Raw genomic sequence first — 21111 nt, forward strand, 5'->3', positions numbered from 1 at the left:
CAGTACCCTAGAGCTCTTGACTCTAGCTGCATTTGTATCAAAAGATGGCCTAGTCGGCCATCACTGGAAAGAGAGGCCCATTGGACTTGCCAACTTTATATGCCCCAGTACAGGGGAATGCCAGGGCCAAGGGGTGGGTGGGGGACTGGGGGGGGGAGTGTATTGGGTACTTTTTGGATAGCATTGGAAATGTAATTGAGGAAAATAACTAATAAAAAAAAAAGTTAAGACTTAAAATACTTGCAGGTTTTAGCATGTTAGTTACCAGAAAACTAACTGTTGAAGGAAAAATGAAATGTAGCGGTATTTTAATGAGCAAAATACTCTATTCAGATCTTTTGGCTTCAAGTAGATCATCAAAGGCCTTGCCAAATGACATGGATGGCGTTAATCAAAAGGGAAAGTTAGAAAAGTCAGGGCAGCTTGCAGGTGCCTCACAGAACACCACACTAACGAATGAGGGACATTATTCCTCACGAAATAATTCCCTGTCCCTTTTCTGCCTCGAGTCAATTTGCTTGGTGTATGTGTTGGGTGAGGGAGTGGTATGGTGATTTGAATAAGAATAGCCCCCATAAGGGTTCATAGATTTTAATGCCAGGTCACCAGGGAGTAGCATTATTAACAAGTGTGGCCTTCTTGAAGTAGGTGTGGTCTTGTTAGAGGAAATGTATCATTGAGGATTCCCCTCAGTCTCTGTGTGTGTGTCCTTTCTCTCCTGCCTACTGATCCATATGTAGAACGCTCAGTGACCTCACTAACACCATGTCTGCTTACACACTGTCATGCTTCCCACCATGATGATAATGGACTAAACTACTAAACTGTAAAACAGCCGAGTCAATGCTTTCCTTTATAGGATTTGCTGTGGTCATGGTGTTACTTCACAACAATAGAAACCCTAACGAAGACAAGTGGAAATGGAGATTATTTGCTTTGCTCCTTTGCCAGATAGTTGGAAAAGGAAATGCAACTCAGAGTACCTTTGGTGATCCAAAGACTGGTGATGTTTGGCCTAATCTGCTTAGGCACCACCTGTGGATGATAAACAGCTACCATGGTGTCAGGGGATACGATGTCAGCATGTTTCAAGGACTCTGCCCAAGGGTTCAAGGCAGCATCCATTTATGTCACGAGATGTAAGACTTTCTATTGCCAAAACCCAACATGAATTCTTAAGGCTTGATTTATGAAAAGTTTTATTTATCAGTACTGTGAAGAATTCTCATCATAATTGCTATGTTAATCAAGGAAAAGGCACAGGGAAGCATGTGTCATTCGAGTCCTCGAAACTGGACCTCCCAGCCCGTGCTCCCTGGGAGGAGTCTAGCTGCTGTGGTGGTCTTCACAGCTTTGGTTTTCTGGTGACGAAGCTCATGATTGCGTTTATGCACTCCTCTGACAGCCACCTCGCTTGCAGGGTAGTGCACTCTTCGGCATTGACTGCGTAGAGCTTTTCTTTCTCATTTTTTCTGATTAACTCTTTGGAAATTCTCATGGCCTGATGGAACAAAGCCAACAGTACATTATTCCAACAGGAACAGGGTTAGTCTATTCTTGCCCTCCACTGTAATAAACCGATCCTGTTGGATTTTACTAAGACATGTGGAACAGAACAGACCTTTAATGTACACAGAGATAACCATAGTAGGTGTGGGAGACAGGTCTGCTACTGTGCCTTCTAAACAGCCCCATGTGGATACTCAAGAATGAGTACCCCATATGGGTAGCAAGAATGTGAGAGCAGTCAGCCGCTAGCTGTCATATACACAAATGGAAGTGCGATAGAGAGAGGATCTACAGTCAGCCTCCTCTCTGCCCACCTGAAATCCAAAGTAAAAGAGCTGGGTGTCTACTGGCATCCTCCTGGGGCCACTCCCACGAAGGATCTCCCCTTTGCCTTTATAGCATAGAATGAAATGTCTATCTGGTAACTTCTTTAAAAAATATTCCCAACATAATAGTAATTTTAAACTCCAAATCCAGATGTGCTTTAAGCCAACTAGAGATATGTCAAGTCTTTTTAGGATGTGTCCTCCTGAGGCACATTTTCCCCTTTGGAAATGGTTTCCATGGTCCCTGAAGGTAAAACCCAAATACTAACGTTTGGAGGGAGCTTCGCATATGTTTTCAGCCTGGTCCAGACTTCTGTCTCAAAAGTGCTCTCAGGGAAAACTTCAGTGACAAGGCCTTGAGCCCAGGCCTCTCTTGCTGTCAGCTTCTTCCCAAAGAGAAGCATCTCAGCTGCCTGCAATGCAAAGCAAGATGCAGCTTTAGCATGATAAAGGCTTCTGTTGACTCCAGAACAGCCCAGTTTCTGGAGACACAGATGTACTCATGGCTTCTGGGGTGGCTTGTCTTTCACAGGAATGGGGAAGCTGATGGCCTCACTGGGCGAGAGTCTGCAAGCAGCTGAGACCATAACTGTTTTTGCCTCTTGAAGGATAGAAGGGCAGCTGCTTCTGTTAGGGTCTGCATTGAAGCAGCAGGAATGGGAAGCCCAGAGTAGAAATGACCTGAACCCCAGTAGCTATTAAACATTGAAAATGAAGACAAAGGGAGTTGGGCAGAAAAGCTGCATTCATAGGGCCAACCTTTTGAGGCATTCAAAATTTGGTTCCCTTACTGGAAGTTCTAATGGTTGTGTTTTGAACATCTTTACCTGCATTACTCAAATTACTTCAATGTGAATGAAAGGACTCAGGGATGGCTGGGGATGGCTGGGGGGTAGCTGGGGATGGCTGAAGGGTGGCTTATATTGCAGTTCTAGAAAAACCAAGGACCATGAGCAAATGTTCTTTCTATAGTTGCATTTTCTCTCTCCAAAACATGAACAAACTCCAAATGCTCTAAGTTTGAAGGCTGGTTCTGCTCAACTTTTCCAAGCTTAGCTGCTTATTAACTCAGTCTCTGTAATGACAGCATAGGAGGTTGATGGTAGCACAATGAGGTTAAAGAAGTGAATGTGTGTGCATGTGTGTGTGTGTATACATATACATATACACAACACACACATACATATCCACATTTATATTAAATACATGGGGGGAATTCACAACAAAAATCTAAAGTCACCAAGCAGGATCCCCTAACATACTGAGATAATAACCAATGCCTGCTAAGCCCTTCCCTCTGTCCTTCCTCCTCTCTAGTCCTGTCTCAGTGTCCTTGGAGTCACTCCATCCACAGAGATCAGACAATTAGGTTTGCACAAATGCAGAGCTAGATCAGAGCAGCCAGTGGGCCACCTTGGGGGTCTCAACAGACAACAGACCAGCTGTAACTGGGAGTTACAGTGTCTATGACTTCATGCGGCTGGTAACTTCTGATCCTTCACAGGACCTCTAAAGAGCAGATGTCACCATGTCATCTCAGTGGATGTTGCTCATCAGTCCTGAAGTGGTCACACATGGGAATGCTTCCTAGTCCCAAGCCTTCAACTAATGGCACACAGCTGTGGAGGCCAAGGCCCTGTGCTGCCACCAGTGCTCCAGCTCTAGGTCACCCAATGTCAGACACTGTCCCTGCAATAGGAATTGCAGAGAATGTCCTGACCCTTCCCCTATCTCAGATCACCCCTTAGCCTGGTTCCTCCATGTCACAGAACAAGGAGTCATCCCTAAAGCTTTGCGCCAGGGAAAGAAGACAGAGCACATGATTGCCTTGGCAACAAAGACGATGCACTACATTTTAAGTTTTTTCTACGTTACCTTTGCTGAGCCCATAATCTTCGGAAACGTGTAAGAGGAGCATGCTTCCGGGCTCTGGCCAAGTTGGCTGAATGGAGTATGAAACGTTGCCTAGTTAGGATGGGGGAAGAAAGGACAAGCATTTAAAAATTACTATTTGGTTTTAATTTCACAATTGGCGTGTTTGTGTTTGAGAGTAGGTAGCCCACTGTGGCCTAGCACTTAACCCTTGTCATGCCTTAGCCTCTTGAGTGGAGACATTACAGTGTACTACCATGTCCAGTCCAGAATTCCTAATCATTGAGGACATCTTAATTAAAATGGCATGGTATACTATGCATACCACATACATGATTCACTTGTAGTGTGTTATCAACTGAGTGTTACAAATATGTAAATTAGGTAACCACCAAGGATTTCAGTAGAGAAGATATTTGTACCTTTCTGACCTCTGTGGGCCATCTTTTCCTTGTACCATCCCCATGAATTGCCTACCACGATCTGCTCACTCTCCCTGCTCTTTTGCTGGTTTCTGGAATGTTATATGCATGGGCTCTTGTATGCAAAAGACCCTGTTTCTTGCTCCTGTCTCTTGGGAGTCACTTAGACACTACTGCATACAGGCATCCTCTTTCTTATTATTGCCATTCTCACTGTGTATACGTGTCATCATTTGTTGATCTATATGCCAGCTAGTGCCTTTACTAATATTTCCAGTGCTGCGGTCATTTATCCGTAGGATCAGTCAAAACCATGGGGTTGCTTCATATGATATGTACAGTTCTCATTTGTCAATAATACCTCGGTGAGGCAGAAGAAAATCCCTTTCACCCTATTCTATCAAAAAAGAAACAGTTGTGAATAGAGTAGCTATGCCATCACCGTTTTCCATTGCGGGAGGAGAGCCCCACCTGGTCCATGCCCTTACATGGCCTCACCAGGAGAAGTACTCTTAGCCTAATCATGTCACTACGTGCATAGTGTTTTAAGTTTATATGACCTTTATGATTAATGATGCTGAGAAAGTCTCTGAATACTAAACATCCACAGGTATAGCATCTTTGGTGAAGTAACTGCTAACATGTTTCCTACTATTTTTAAAGTTAAATTATTTGCCTTCTTATTTTTGTATTGTAAAAAATTCTTTATAAACACAGGTTACAATTAAGTAAGTACCATGGAAAGGATTTTTACTGGCCTGTGGCTTATCTTTCCTTTTAAATAAAAATACTTTTGGGCCAGGTGGTGGTGGCATACTCTAATCCCAGAACTAGGGAGGTGGAGGCAAGCCAAGTTCTGTGAGTTAGAGGCCACCTTGGTCTACAGAGTGAGTTCCAGGACAAACAAGATTACACAGAGAAACCCTGTCTTGAAAAAGAAACAAAAGAATCAACAAAACTGTTTGGATAAAGAGTCTTGCTGTATAGCCCAGGCTGGCCTCAGTTTGCCTCAGCCTCCCAGAAGAGTGCTGGGGTTATAGGCATGAGCTGCCATACCCAGCTGGCCTTTTGGAGGCAGGAGTAAGGAAGGGTGTGGGAGAGGATCTCATGTAGTCAGTCCAGGCTGGCCTTCAAGCTGCTATGTGGCCAAACATGACCTTGAATGTTTGATGGCCTAGTCCCTCTTCTTTCTAAATATAGGATTATACCTATATACCATTACAACCAGCTTTTCTTTGCATTACACAAACTTTTAAGTCTCATTTATTTATTTATATGTGTATGTGTGCATGGAAGCACATGCATGTACATGCATATAGGAAGGTCAATTTGTTTGAGTCATTTTTCTCTTTCCACCATGTGTGTCCCAGGGATTGAATGCTGGCTAGTTTTACATCAACTTGATTCAATTTAGAGCTACCCGAGGAGATAGAACTGCATTTGAGAAATGCTCTCATAAGATTAGCGTGTAGGCAAGTCCATAGGATGATGTTTTGATTAGTGATTGATGTGGGAAAGCTCATCTCCCGGGGGAGTGCTGCCATCTCTTGGCTGATGACACGGTTCCATAAGAAAGCAGGCTGAGCCAGTCATGAGGAGCAAGCCAGTAAGTGGCACTCCTCCATGGCTTCTGCATCAGCTCCCACTTCCAGGTTTGAGCCCTGTTTGACTTCCTGTCCTGACTTCCTCCAGTGATGGACGATAATGTGGAAGTGTAAGCTGAATAAACCCATTTCCTCCTCACTTTGCTTTGGGCATGGTGTTTCACGACAACAACAGAAACCTTAAGCAGCTATCACATGGGTAGCAAGTACTTTTTATGTAGTAAGTACATAAGCTATATTGCCTGGCCCCTAGAGAAGCAGGCTATTTTTAATGCTCTCTTTCAGAGATTAAAGAGCCACGCTGTTTGATTCCTTGTGTGCTATTTCGACTCACTGCCCATTTTTACACTGGATTCTTGATCTATCACTTTATGGATATACTTTAAAAATATTTTGGAATGACCAGCTTTTGTTGGTGAATTGAACAATTGTTTTTTCAACCTTCCATTTGTCCCGATTTTGCCCTAGAGGTCTCCTGCCTTCTTCAGATGCCTCAGTCAGTTTCAACATTGGTGACTGGGACGACAAGCACATTCTGTTAGACTCATGGCAATCTTCTTCCCCAAGTGTGGGGATTACAGGTGTAAGCCAACACACCATTCTGTTTTTATGGGTTTTGATATTTATAAAAGAGAATCACTGATATAAATAGACAATTACTTAGATTTAATAATAGTAAGACATGGTCTTTATTTTAATGAACATTTGTGAGACTATATAAAGTATGTAGCATATAAATAAAAACATAAAATATTCTCATTAATATCACTTTTGTTTTCACCCCAGAACCCCTGGTCAAGAAAATGTACTTTGCCAGGAATGGTGGCACATGCCTTTAATCCCAGCATTCAGAAGGGAGAGGTAGGTGAATTTCCAGTTCAGCTTGGTCTACAAAACTAGTTCCAAGACAGCCAGGGCCATTTTGCAGAGTAACTCGGTCTTGAAAAACCAATATATATATATATATATATATATATATATATATATACATGTATGTATGTATTTATGTGTGTGTGTACATATATGTGTGTGTGCGCGCGCGCGTGTGCGTATATATAGAATCAGACAACATAGCTGAAAGAATAGCCATAGCTAACAGGTACATACAAACTTGACAATGAGCAGTTATTGCAATGCTTATTTGCAGAGATAGAATGGTGGGCGCAGTTAAAGGCTGAGGCTCTTGCAACAGACTGGTTAAAGTGGTTAAAGGCTTTGAGATAGATAGTTCCTTATCCTCCCTGTCACAGGTTCCTCTATCTGTAAACCTAGTAGGATCTCATAGGGTGCTGTGTGTATATTGTATAAACTGTGTATACGTATAATGTGTATTAACAGAGTACTTTCACACTGTGAGCATGCAAACATTTATTTGAACAAATTTAAAACTCACATCATAGAAAAGCTGCAATTGGTGGTGGAAAAGCTACTAGCATTTTTAGCCCCTCGTTGTATTTAAGACCAGTATCCATTACCGATAGACGGCATGGTGAAGGGTACCTTAATAGGGTTAAACGTGAGCCCCTTGTTCACTACAGTGTTTGTTTATGAGGTCAATAAAAACCCAGGGAGTCTCTTCAGTGGTTAACCAGGAACCTTTAGCACCTCTTAAGGAGAAGGTGCCAGAAGAACCTGAGGGCTACTGGTCTATAATGCCAGGGTCAGTGTTCTGGGTTCAAGTGCTAAGACAACTGTGGTCACATCCGCGTCTATAATAACACAACTCAGAAAGGGCGTCGGGTTTCAGCAGTCGGGGGCCAATGAGATTTAAGTGATGGAGACCAATGCTAGCACTGGTTTACTGAATGATGAAATAAGTAATTTTTCTCCAATTAATTAATTTTATGATGCATATTTGAGGTATGGAATACATTAGCATGAAATGAATGTACATATACGTACAAACAGTAAGACTGATGCTTTAGTGAAACCAATAGTCATAGAGTCCCATCCAGGTATAGCTATAATCTGGTCATTTGCCAAGGATCTTAGATACATTTCATATTATTGACTACAGTCCTTGCACTGTACATTAGATGCTATGACAGTACGTATCTGCTACTGTGTATCCTTTGAACAATATCTCCCTGATCCTCTCACCCGCATCCATCATCCTAAGACTGATTTTTTTCAATGCAGAGCCTTCACTACTAAAAAATGCCCCCATTACCCTACCCCCCTCTTTTTAAACCTAAATCTTTTCTTTGTATTTTCTATATTTTTAGAAATTTCATTTTGGGCCACCACAGAGAAACACTATGATAAGAATCAAAACACAACTACAAATACAAGTGGTGAATGGTGGCCAACACCTTCAATGCAGCAATTAGGAGACAGAAGCAAGGGTATCTCTGTGAGTTCAAGGCCAGCCTTGTCTACCTACACAGTGAGTTCTTGGCCAGCTGGTTTGACACACTGAGAGACACACGCTCACCCGACTCCCATCCCCCTGCCACCACCACACACTCAGTACAGTCGTGAACACAATACTGAGCTGTGCTGTCTCAGGGTTACTTGGGGATTTAGTTTCCTCGTTTGCAATGGAAGAAGAGTAGTGAATGACCACAGTCCCTTCTCACTCTAGAGGCGCAAGTACTAGGCTTTGGGAACTAGGAGAAGAGACCGAGCAACCTACACAGAGGTTACTGCCTCTGCTGACAGAGGTTACTGCCTCTGCCGAATGCTTTCAATCATCTCCTGAACATCTGGGGGTGATAATAAAAATGAAAACTGAATAAATATTAAACTCTGAATAACATACAGAGCCATCAGAGTTGGGGCAATGCTCGCCGGTATTTAGAAAAATTAACAATCACGGAAAAACACTTTGTCCAGTTAGACTACATTACCGCATTCCACCACTTTCTTGTTTGGCTTTCTGTTGCTGTGATAAAGCACAGCCCAAAAGCAACTTGCAGGGAGGGGGGGAAAAGGTTCATTTGAGTTACAGGTTACAGTCCATCACTGAGGGAGGGGACAGGAAGGAACAGGAAGCATGGGGGAGCAATGCCTGCTGGCTTGCTCAGCTTGCTTTCTTTTCTTTTCTTTTCCTTTTTTTTTTTTTTTGAGACAGGGTTTCTCTGTGTAGCCCTGGCTGTCCTGGAACTCACTCTGTAGACCACGCTGGCCTCGAACTCAGAAATCTGCCTGCCTCTGCCTTCCAAGTGCTGGGATTAAAGGCGTCCGCCACCACGCCCAGCTTCAGCTTGCTTTCTTATACAGCCCGTACCCTTTGCCCAGTGGTGGCATGGCCCAGAGCAAGATGGGCCCTCCCACATCAAGCATTTATCAACGAAATGCCCCCACAAACATGCCCACGGACCAATCTGAAGAGAAAAATTCCTCAGTTGAGGTTCCCTCTTAACAAGTAACTCTAGCTTGTGTCAAGTTCACAAAAAACAAAAAACCAAAAAAACAAAAACAAACCTAACCAGATCAACCATTAACCCCTTGTAATATACTCAGTGATAGCCACAGTCAGGACACTGATTGACCTATGTCTGTGGAAGGAGACTTACCCTGTCTGATGCAAAGACAGCATCAAATAGTCCCAGAAGAGTGACAGAGATTCCCACAGCTGGGCCATTTACTACCGCAACCAGAGGCTTGGGAAAGTCTATAAAACTGTTTACAAAGTCCCTAAAGAAATGGAAAGAGGAAAGCATTAATCATCACAAACTTGTACCACCAACTATAGAAAGGAATGTATGGATGTGATATCACATTATAGAGCTGCCTCTACAGAGTGGTCGAGGATCCCTGAAAATTGCACCTAAGGCCACGACTCCTACTGGCTAAGATCAGTTCACACTCTGGGCAGTGAGTTCAGGATTGTGGTCCAGCTGTGACCCCAGAGATCATGGTGGGTGACTGAGTGCATGACCCTGTATACTAGCACAGGGAGACCGAGAGACGCAGCAGGACTGGGAAGCTGAAGTCTCAGCCCTCCTTCTACAGCTCCGAGACTACTGCCGGGGTCTGGTCACCACTTACAGGCACTGTCTGTTCACACCACGCATGAGAACTCGCCACACTCCCTCTGTTCTTTCTCACCTTACCCTTCCCAGCCAATCCCATGGAGAGGGCAGGATGAAGAGAGGGAATCTGATGGGGAACCACAATGAAGTGCATCAGCACAGACGAGTGGGCATTTTACCGATGTGTTAAAAGTGAGCCCTTTGCAGGGTGGGGGACTGAGGAGATGACTCATCATTTAAAACACCTGCCAATCAAGTAGGAGGACTGGAGTGAAGTCTGGATAAATTCTGGGTGGGTGTGGAGGCCTGCTTGTCCTTCTGGCCTCAGAAGATGGAGATGGGAACCTAGAGCAAGCCAGCTAGCAAGACTAGCTGTATGGGCGAGCTGTGGGTTTGAGAGACCTTGTTTCAGTGGGTAAAGTGAAGGTGCGCTGTCCAGTCTTACATCAGCTTGACACAAGCTAGAGTCATTTGGCAAGAAAGACTCTCAGTAGAGAAAATGCTTCCAATACTATTGAGCTATAGGCAAGTCTGCAGAGCGTTTTCTTAATTAATGATTGATGTAAGAGGTCCAGCCCATTGTGGGTGGTCCCACCCCTGGGCTGGTGGTCCCAGATGCTATAAGGAAAAAGGCTAAGCAAGCCAAGACAGGGCAAGCCAGTAAGTAAGCAGCATTCCTCCATTGCCTCTGGATTGGTTCCAGCCTTCAGGTTCCCGAGCTTGTTTCCTCTGATGATGAACTGTGATATGGAACTGTAAGAGGAATAAACCCTGCCCTTTCCCAAATGGTTTTTGGTCCTGACTATAACAGAAAACAATAAAGAAGGTTTCTGACATTAATCTCAGACTCCACATGTACACACATGCACATGCCTGCACACCACACACAGACACAGGAAAGCAAGGGAAAAGGATTAACTCTCTAGGATCAAACAAGTGCCAGTCTTACCTCAGTAACACAGCACCGTTGCTAGCTGCCTCCTCTATCCCCCCAGTGGCACTAGTGAAGTTAGTCAGGTCATTCCCACTGCAGTAGTAGTCACCAGTTCCTGGGAATGGTACAATCAACACTTTAATGAGCACACACCTTCAGTGGAAGGAACAATCCCTTCACCTAGCTACTCATTCTGAAGCTGTTGTGTATCTGCTGTGGGCAGGGCTCTGGACCACATACTAGAAGCACACTGGTGAGTCTCATGAACATACCAGGGACTAGCAAGACGTGGGTGTTAAAGAACACAAGTAAATGGAGATGGTGTGACTACATACAATATGTCAGATGGAACAGGGCTGGTCTATCGGGGGTTTAGAGCAGTTCATAGTCCAAATGCTCTTCCTAGCCTGTTATCCCAGCTGCCCCCAAGGAAGTTACCTTCAGACTCCATCAATAGAGTAGACCAATACTCTAGGACTTATGTAATTGAACTGAACAATGTGCACCCTGCATTTCCTTGATTTCACTAAGCTGTACTTTAAGAGCCATGGATCTAGGATTTGTTTCTTTTCATCTCGGCAGACCTACAGGCAGTTAAAGGTCAATCTGTTTGAGACAGATGAGTCGCTTTCTGTTGTGGTTCTTGGGAATCTCACCATGAGCTTTCCTTTCTCAGTTAGGTTTAGGCTTATATCCATGTTAACATGGTGCATTTATAAGTCAAACCCCTGAAGTGCTGGAAAAAGACCTTCAAGAAATCTCAGTCAGGTCTCTACCTAGTACTAGATACCCTAAAATAGCAAGTGAGTAAGTCTGGCAGTGGTCTTACCTGTGAAAACAGCCATGACAGTGTTATCAGTGCTGGCATTTTTAAGTGCGAGTATAATATCCCGATACATCTATGTGAACGTCAAGATGGGAAAAAGAACAATAAAAATGAGATCCATTATCCAGTGTGCTGAGCCACCGCATCAGTCTGCAATCCTTCCCTCCACACAGTGACTAAGTGGTTTTCTACTTTATCGAGCCACCTCTCTGGATTGGTCCAGGATCCCTGTAAATGGCACCTAATGGAATATCAGGCCATTTGCCTCATGTTTGCTTGTGTGCACTGTTATGCCTGGTGCTTTTAGAGATCAGAAGTGGTGGCAGATTCCCTGAAACTGAAGGTACAGATGACTATAAGCCATGCTGTTGGTGCTGGGATACAAACCCAAGTCCTGTCTAAGAGCAGTGAGTGCTCTTAAGGACTGACCCATCTCTCAAGACCCAGAGATTCTATTTTGATGACCAAAACAGAGGCTGCCTGAGAGGATTTCCGTTTCCCTGACAACTCCTGGGTGCACATGATGCACAGGTGCTGTGGTAGATATATTAATAACCATTTTGTTCCAAAAGTGAACAAGAGAAAGACCCAGTCCTTTAGCTTTGTGGCTGGACAGTTACTGTGGGTGGGTAAGGCCCAGGCATGAACTCTTGAGGTTGCCTCCAGCAGCAAGTGAGAGGGAAGGTGACTGAGAAAACTGTCCCTGGAACAGCATCTTAGCTGTGGCTTCAAAAAAGGGTAAGTGTCCTGGGCAGTCTGAGAAGTGACAAGTGAGGCTAGAGGCAGGATTCCTGAGACACTGTGCTGGGTACAAGGGAATTGTCCTCTGAATATGTCTGAAAGTCTTGCCATAGTTTTAGTATGTTTTCAAACTTGGTATAGATTTTAATTAATAAAATTCAGGGTGGGAAAGAGTGATAAGGAGGCTGGGTATTTATAAAGATGCTGGACAAGTAAAAGTATATAAAATGATGTGACTGTTTCCTGCAAGGCAGGGGATGGGAAATAATTCCTGAGAACCACAGTAAGGGAGACACAGCAGCCAAGGTGACTGGCTAGAACCTGGGCCAGAAAAGAGACGGATCCATTTAGATTCTCCTGCTTACCAGCTCAAAGAACTTACCAAGTTATTTCTTAACCTGCTGAGCTATTTTGCTAAATAATAGTATCAGGGTTCTCTGTTCAGGATGTGCTGACTCTTGTTGCTACAGTTTGTAGCTGTACCTTCCTTACCCAGAAATGACTCTGGGAAAACACGCAATGGTCTCAGAATTAAATGCTGCATCAATTGGAAGGCACAGGAGCAACTTTAAAAGATTCTTTAGTTTCCATTTAGCATGTTGTCCTACATTGCGGATGGCAGCCTTGACCCCAGGTCACCTCCAAGCACATGATAAACTCCCTGTAATATCAAGAAGGAGGGCTCAAGTGATTCACTTATTAGCATTGTTCAAGGGGAAATTTAAAATCGCCCTTCAAAGCAGCTCATTCAAACAGGGCAATTACTGCTCTGCTGATAATAAAGCCTCTCTCATCTTCCCTCCCCTTCTACTAAGGATCCACAAGCATGGCACAGACCCAGGATTTATGCTCCCTTAGGGGCCCTCTGTGCATCTCCTATTAATGCTTCTCCACTGAGACTGACTTAACTGACTCATGCTTCCATTCACAGCAAAGCTTCATTGCCTTCTGGATATGTGGAACCTACCAGGAACATACAAGTTCTAAATAATGCCCAACTCTGCTGGATGAAGCATGAAGTCAGCCACTCTCATCTTCTTCCACAAAACAAAACAAAAACAAACCCCAAAACAAATAATGCTGAAATTCTAAATGAAAGAAATAGAAGTAAAGAAAAATGTGTCCAGTCCCTGGACAGGAGCATCACCTGGAAGGATATGGCATTCTTTTTGGTGGGCCGATTGAACGTGATCTTCGTGATGCCATCTTCAGAAGTTACCAAGATGTCTTTGGACTCCTGGGCTTTCTCATCAGCTCCACGCTTTCCCTGGCTCNGGGCTTCAGATGAGGAACTCAAACTGGATACNAGATCCACATAGTTCTGTCTGGCAGTTTCCTGAGGAGTAGATGGCCAAGTCCTTCAGCCTTCATAATAAGCAATTTGAGAAGCATTCTGTGCAATAAAAACCACTATGTAACAAAGAGCAGGGGCTCTGATTCAATAAAGGAACATCATGAGTCCAGTAGTAATGGGTGAAGTGACCCATATGTGTAATTCCAGCCACTGGGAGGCAGAGGCAGGAGGATTGTTGAGTTCAAGGCTAATTTAGGCTACAATAGTGAGGGGGAAAAAAACCAAAAAATTTCAAGCTCATTGATAAGAGATTTCTCGGAAACAATAAAAAGCTTCTAGTGACTTTAATAATGAATGGTCTAGTTATGACGGTAAACAAACTTACCTTGGGCAGGCTGCCCAGGGCATTCCATGCATCCCACTTGGCTTTGTTGACAAAGTCAAACACACCAGGCTTAGGCATATTACAGGGTCCTTCTGTGGCCTATAGAGAGCACAGGGGTGATCAATATGCAATATGCAAGAGAAAGCCTTTGAGAGAGTGACTCTAAAAACCCAAGAGCTTGTCAGTTTGGTATTCCTGATCTCAGTTTTCACAGGAAGTGAAAATACTGAGCCAATTTTCAAAAGTTACAGAACACTGGGAAGTCTGCACTGTGTTCTGAAACCCCATCTGTAGGGACAGAACCAGAAATTTAGTGGTAAACTCCTGCTAACTGCTCAAGAGAGCTGTAGCTGCTGCAGGTAGGGATGAGCTCTGACAGTTCCTGGTCCTCAAGAAGTTCCTCTGAGGGTCACATCAGGAAATAAAAAGAAAACTTTTATTTTATTTTATTTTTTTTAGAGAGAAGATGGAATTGGTATCCTGAGATGAATAGAATACCCAACTTGGCTACCTTTTAGAAGCGATTTAAAAGAATTTTAAAATGTCTCACTTTCGTAATAGAGTCAGTTACCAGAGGACAGAGGAAGCTTTGAAACTCACAGGCCATGGAGGCTCTGACCTCATACAGATAAAGTCACTGTATGGAGCCCAGCCATCTGGGAAGTTACAGGAACCAAGTTCACAGAGGGTTGCTCTTCTCTCTGCCACTGGGAGCCTAAGGTCCTGCTAGAAGCTTCATTTAGTGGCTTCCACTTGTCTCTTGTCCTGGCCTTTCTCCACCCTAACTCTTGATGGCTCCTAGCTCCTGACGAACTGTTTCTAAGATCATCTCAGTTCAAATCCATTAGAAAGACTGGAGAGACCTTGCAAGCTGTGGTTTTCACAGCAGTAGTTCCTCCCAGGGAAAGGATAAAGACTTAAATACAGGATAGAGTTCAGAGGAGAAGCCAGTGTGACACTACTACTGTCCTCTCCCCAAAAGTCAAGGAGGGGAAATACCCAATACTGAGGGACATATGACAATTCATGGAGTACTGCCAAATGAAGAAACTCTTCAGCAACTTCTGTCTCTGGTCTCTGCCAGAGCCCTAACCCAAAGGTGAACCTGCCTATCCCAAGACCACACTGTACCCTAAACTCTGCTAGACTCTCCAGGCCAAGAAAGATACTTGTATCAGGCGTGAAAGATAGTTCATGGGGCTAGAGAATACCTAGTAGTAGCTGAGGGCAAAGTCTTTTTGGATAAGTAAAATTCTCGAATGTTCGCATCCATTTTCTTAGGGTGTGTATTGCTGGGATAAACTACCATGACCAGAAGCAACTTAGGGAGTATGGGGTTTATTTTAGCTGATAGCACTCAGGCTGCACTCTGTCAGTCATAAAAGTCAGGGCAGATAATGAAGACAGGAACCTGGAGACAGGAACTGAGGCAGAAGCTGGGGGTGGCAGGGGGTGTGGTGGGGGTGTGCTTATGGGCTTACTCAGCCAGCTCTCTTACACATTCCGCATTAATTGTTTTTTTTTTTTTTTTTTTTGGTTTTTCGAGACAGGGTTTCTCTGTGTAGCCCTGNTTTTGGTTTTTCGAGACAGGGTTTCTCTGTGTAGCCCTGGCTGTCCTGGAACTCACTCTGTAGACCAGGCTGGCCTCGAACTCAGAAATCCTCCTGCCTCTGCCTCCCGAGTGCTGGGATTAAAGGCGTGCGCCACCACGCCCGGCCCGCATTAATTGTTAATCAAGACAGTGTTCAACAGACTTGCAGACACAACAGTCTTATTGAGGCACTTTCTTAATGGAAGAGTCCCTCTTCTCAAATGATTCTACCTTATGCCAAGTTAACAAAACAAAGCAAACCAACCAGGACACCCACGATAAAGAGACACTTACACGTATCGCTTAGTAGAAATGATAAGAACAATAAATGATAACAAAGGAGTCCAGACTGGCAGACATCTGAGTGAAGTCTTTTCTATTATAACCTTTAGTTCCTCAAAGGTTAGAAAATTTTTCCAACATTCACAAATATATGAGTTACAGTATCCAATTAATCAGTTGAACAGTTATTAAATTTTACCTTATGTCTTCACTGATTTTGTCTTTTTTTAAATTTTAATTATTTCAAACATCCCCCTAAACCCATACTATTTCATCCTTAAATACTATCTATTTCCCCGAAACACCAACATTTTATTATATAATTAATCATGGCACTGTTAACGATAACCAGGACACTGGTAAATAATAGTAAAACTCGGTCCGTATTCAAGTTTCTCCAACTGCCCCAGTGAATTATTCTCATTAGGAAGGACTCAAGCAGGCTCCAAACATGTGAGTTTAAATGGTGTATCTTCCAAATCTCTTTATTCTGGAGAGAAGCAGAGGAGGCTACTCTGTGCTTTAATAGCATATAAAGGCCTAATATGAAAAACAAAACAAAATAAAGCCTGCATACATACACCCCAAAGGGGAGCCAGCCATGCAACCAGAATGTTAGAAACCGTGTTAAAAACGTATCAAATTCAGGAATCATTTGCTCAAAATGCATTTAAGTTACAACAGAGCTCAGGCTATTACCTGCTTGTACAGTGCGTAGAGTCTTAGCTTCACTTCGTTTCCCGGGTCCTTCTTCAAGAGTTTCACCTGGTTCAATGCATTTTCAAAGTCCTGCTGACTGGCTCTCATTGTTGGTCTGCCCAAGTACAGTTTAGCCACTTGTAATCTGACGACCTGCAGGACACTACAAATAGTGGTTTCTATTTGTTCCTTGCCCTTTTATTTCTGCAGCAACAGGATTACTGATTGGCTCCAACTCATGTTGATCAGAACAGCATGCATCCACAACAGAGGCAGGAGGATTTCTGAGTTCAAGGCCAGCCTGGTCTACAAAGTGAGTTCCAGGACAGCCAGGGCTATACAGAGAAATCCTGTCTTGAAAAACCAAAAGCAAAACCAAAACAAAAACCAAAACAAACAAACAAAAAAACCCACAAAACAAAACAGTTTCCCTAAATAAGCAACTTCCCACAGACTGTAGTGCACGCTTATTCAAATGGAGCGGAAGTTTTGCCTTTTGAGAAAGTCGCTCAGCGGTTCCTAACTTTGCTCCATAGTTCTTTGGGTTGTTACATATGGAGCACTCTCTCCAGCCACTTCTCTGAACAAAGTGAGTTTACTGCTTGAAACCCCCACTGGTTCAGCAGCGCTCAGAGCTAATTAGCAATATTGGACAAAGTGTCATCTTAGCCAAGGCACTGCGTGCCCTAGGAAGTCCCGGGCTGGGCCTGGAGGCCTGGGTGCCCCGGGGACCCAAGCACCGACGGAGGCGACCGGAGCGCGTCCATCCTTACCCTTTGGGACTCAGCAGAGGAAGAACCTTCGAGGTCACTCTTTCGAGCTCTCTCGCTGGGAAATCGTCAAAGGCATATCCTGCTGTCTCGCTAGCCAGGCCAGATGACAAAGCGGGCGGCTCCGTGGGCGGGCGAAAAATCCCGCTGGCGACTTTGGGCCGGACAGTCGAGGCTGCAAGCTTACCTCGGACACCAGCATCGAGCCCGACTCCAGGTCACTGCCGCCATACTGGGGTCAAACTGAGCCCGGAGGCTTAGGCCCAGCAGAAACTGCAGGGCAAGACCGGGAGGGGGCGGAGCCAGAGGTGCGCTCCGGGCGTGGGTGGGGCCAGGGCTCAGGGGCGGGGCCAGGATGGGAGCTCGGCCTGTGAAAGGACCCGGCGACAAAAAGACGGGCGGAGATAATCTTGGATGTGAGCCCGGGGCAGGGGTGCGACTAGCAACTCCTTCAGAGTTGAGAATGGGCGGGTTTCGAGGAGGAGCCTAGAATGCCTGGCCCAAGTCCAGCTCGGTACAAAGGCGATTGGCACAAGACCTGGCAAAGAGGGACAGGGTACGGAGGCGGTTCACTGTGCTCTTCGGAATATTAATCAGAGAGCCTAAGCATATTTATTTACAAACCGGACAGCTCCCAGAATGTTTAGTTAGGAGCACGTTCCTGAGCACGTTCAGTCTAAGGTCATGGAACTTTATGTTTAAAAGATTATATGGACAAGAGTGCTCCTGGACATGCTTATCTTGCACAATTAAGTTTAAGCTGAACATGAAACGGTATAAGCTTCATTAATGTAGGCCTTTGCCCCTAAGGTGATTCTCGTGCTTAGCAGAGGCCACCTCCAGTAAACACCACGTCTGGCTGAAGATTGGGGTGGGGGTGGGGCAGTTCGCAAGGAAAGGGAACTACACTGAGCAGAGTATTAGTTGAGCTTGAGGATCACTGCGCCCACGTTAAGGAGCTCTTGTAATGTGTGAGACCTGGAATTAGCATTGTAAAGTACCTTCATAGTGAGTCCTAGACCTCCCTGCCGACTCAAATGAGCCTCTTTGCACAGTAGATAAAATTCTTGATATGAACACACACACACACACACACACACACACACACACACACACACATTCTGTGCTAAAAGTACTAGAGAGCCACGGAAGAGCTAATTGGTGGAGCTAGAGAATTGACTAGTCTATTTGAGAACAGTCGTGGCTCTTGCAGAAAGCCCGGGTTTGGTTTCTCTGAATCTACAGGGTGGGTCATAACCATTCATAACTCCAGTTCCAAGGGGACAGACACATTTTATGACCTAAACAGCCCTCAGACACACAGATGGTATGCATAGTACAAGTATGCAAAACCAGTTACATAACGACAGTTAAATAAATAGACAAAGTAAAACAAAAAAGTTACAACAAATACATTTTTTAAAAAGAGCCATTGGGTATGCATTTGATCTACTTTACAGTGCAGTCAATATGCCCGGCATGTCTCTGAGAGTTTTGTTTCTGTACTAGAGTGAGAATGGCAGAATCCTCCTCAAGATCTCACCAGAGTTCGAATCTCCACTCCTGGTTCTTATAAAGACCTTGGAGAAGGAGGTGTGTGGGTCAATTAGGTCCTACCTTAAAGGCTTGACTGCACGTGAGCAGTGCTGTCTAAGAAGGGATTTGATACAGACGCCCAGGCCTGGTGGTCACAAGAGTCTAGGAAATGTTTCCAGTGAAACTGCATCTTGTGGGTTCTACTTCACAGGGTCTGCTCAGTATGCTGGGAGATATTTCTTGAGACAGTGCCATGGAACCTATGATGGATGGAGATGCCAGCCAGAGTGCTTGTTTTTATTTATACTATTAAAACCATCAGCTCATGTTATCATTATGGCATATAAAAATTCTATCAATATTAATCAACAGTGAAGTCTAGAAATCTTAAAGAAGCCTGAATTTCCTCTGTCTCACTACTGGCTCCTCTGTATGTATCTGTGATCTGTGGTCTTTTAGTATTTGTTTGTTTGTTTGTTTTCTGTTTTGATTTATAAGCCCTCATCACCTGTTTCTGTCTAGTTTTTCTTTGGGCCTCATTGTTTCTATATTACTCTTACTTGACTAGTACTGACTCTGTTTGTTCTTACTCAATTAGTTCTGCCTGGATTTGCTCTGTTTCCTACCCCCGCAGTCCATTTTCTTCCTGCTCTCTGAAAAATCTCTCTACATTGTAAACTTGATTGTTATGGTTTGAACTGTCACCCGGAGTTCATGTTTGGAAAACTTCATCTCCCAGTTCCTGTGTTGATGGCATTTGGAAGGAAGGCCTTTGAGCAATGATTAAGATTAGACATTAACATGCAACATGAAGGCCCTGGCCAGGTGCCAGAACTTTGACAATTAGACTTCTCAGAGTGCTGAACTGGCTTCTGTTGTCTGTAGTTTATCCAGTTGGTGGCTTTTGATTGGAGAAACATAAAATGGACCAGGAGACTGACATGAGACTCAAAACCTTCTCTTGATCTTTCTTCAGTCACTAGAATGCTGTGTGTGTCCCTTTGCTTATTAAGTGAACCCAAACTTCTTAGTTTAACACATAAAGCCTTTAAGATATGGCCCATAATATCATCTATTACACTTGCTCTTTCCACTTCATTCATTCACTCATTCATTTATTCACTATGTTAGGGGTTTGTTTTGTTGCTGTTGGTTGGTTGGTTGGTTTGTTGCTTTTGAGACAATTTAACTATGGACCCAAGGCTGGTTTCAAACAAGTGGTGATCCTCCTGCTCTGTCTCTTGACTTGTAGGATTTTAGGTTTGCACCATGGTGCCGAGCTCTTTATTATTATTATTATTAATTTTTAAAAACATTTAAAATCTCATGATAAAGGTATCACTTGAACTTGTGATGATCCTCCTGCCTCTACCTGTTAAGTGCTTGGATTACAATGGACATCCCAACCTATTCTTTCCATTTAGAAATGGGTGCCCAGCCTATCTGGGTTTCTGCAGCCCATGATTTCTCAGTTCAGATACTGTTTTACGTGGGAAATCTCTGACCCCCACATTGGTTCCGTTCTCCCACTGTGATCCTGCTTTCCAGAGCTGGTCTATCTCTGAGGACAAATGCCAATAACTCTATTTCTGATTAGCAGTTTGTTCAGTCTTCAACTGCCCTGCATGAAACATGACTTCCTATCTCTGGACACCCTGCTTGACAGGAAATGTCATAGAAATTTGTTGTGTGTATGTGTGTTGGGGGGGGGGTAGGCCAACCAAAGACTTTCTCAGAGGCTCTGTTGAAAAGATAAGAGGAACTTTAGTTCTGTGTCCTTGTTCAGGGGTGAATCTGGCAAGTCCAGTCTGAGGCTGGAGCCAATACCTTGAAAGAGTCAAAGCTGCAATTTCTGGTGACATGGTTTTTTAGTCCTTGTTTTGATGATCACGTCTAACACAGCTATGTCTAAGGCATTGTGTGTTCTTTTCAACAGCATTATCTGGCTCTCTGCTGAGCTTGGCGTTTTTCCCCCTGCTAACAGTATAAAAGATGTGAACTTCTTAACAAACTTTCTTAGTGTAAGTCACCAGCTGATACAAGACCTCTTGGTTCCAGTTACTTCTCTTGTCTTCTTCATTTCTCATCCCGATTCCTCCCATTTGATACTTTTCTGTTTGGGACTCCTATTCGTGAAGGTTCAGGTCAGTATGTTGAGTGTCAGTGAACTATTGTACGTATCTGTCGAGCCTGTGTGTTTCCACATGTGATGTAAGCTGTCAGAAGGTCTTAACTCCGGCTCTATGCTTCCAGGTATTTTACAGTGATCCACCGCTCAAGGAAAGGGTTCGGATGTTTGCCAGTTTCCTATAATGAAAGCACCAGGGATATTGCTACTAAGGT

At 44.0% G+C, this 21111-nt stretch overlaps 1 protein-coding gene across 3 annotated transcripts; it reads right to left on the bottom strand.

Annotated features, from left to right (window-relative positions):
- Nucleotides 1-1182: 1182 nt before the first annotated feature.
- On the bottom strand, nucleotides 1183-17542 carry LOC110308239 (enoyl-CoA delta isomerase 2, mitochondrial). Of its 3 annotated transcripts, none has more exons than XM_021180664.1 (10): nucleotides 17236-17542; nucleotides 16463-16625; nucleotides 13891-13989; nucleotides 13359-13547; nucleotides 11474-11543; nucleotides 10660-10759; nucleotides 9252-9372; nucleotides 3711-3800; nucleotides 2105-2248; nucleotides 1183-1501 (listed from the first exon to the last, which is right to left on the bottom strand). In XM_021180664.1, the coding sequence occupies exons 2-10, from the start codon at nucleotides 16568-16570 to the stop codon at nucleotides 1346-1348; spliced, it is 1077 nt and encodes a 358-aa protein (XP_021036323.1). In that variant the 5' UTR covers nucleotides 16571-16625; nucleotides 17236-17542; the 3' UTR covers nucleotides 1183-1345. The 3 variants fall into 3 exon arrangements, with proteins under 3 accessions (XP_021036323.1, XP_021036321.1, XP_029324150.1); XM_021180662.1 differs by having other exon boundaries at nucleotides 17420-17536; XM_029468290.1 differs by lacking the exon at nucleotides 13891-13989 and having other exon boundaries at nucleotides 17420-17530.
- Between the last annotated feature and the right edge of the window lie 3569 nt (nucleotides 17543-21111).

This window comes from Mus caroli, chromosome 13 (assembly GCF_900094665.2).
Source record: "Mus caroli chromosome 13, CAROLI_EIJ_v1.1, whole genome shotgun sequence".
NCBI classification, from domain to species: domain Eukaryota; kingdom Metazoa; phylum Chordata; class Mammalia; order Rodentia; family Muridae; genus Mus; species Mus caroli.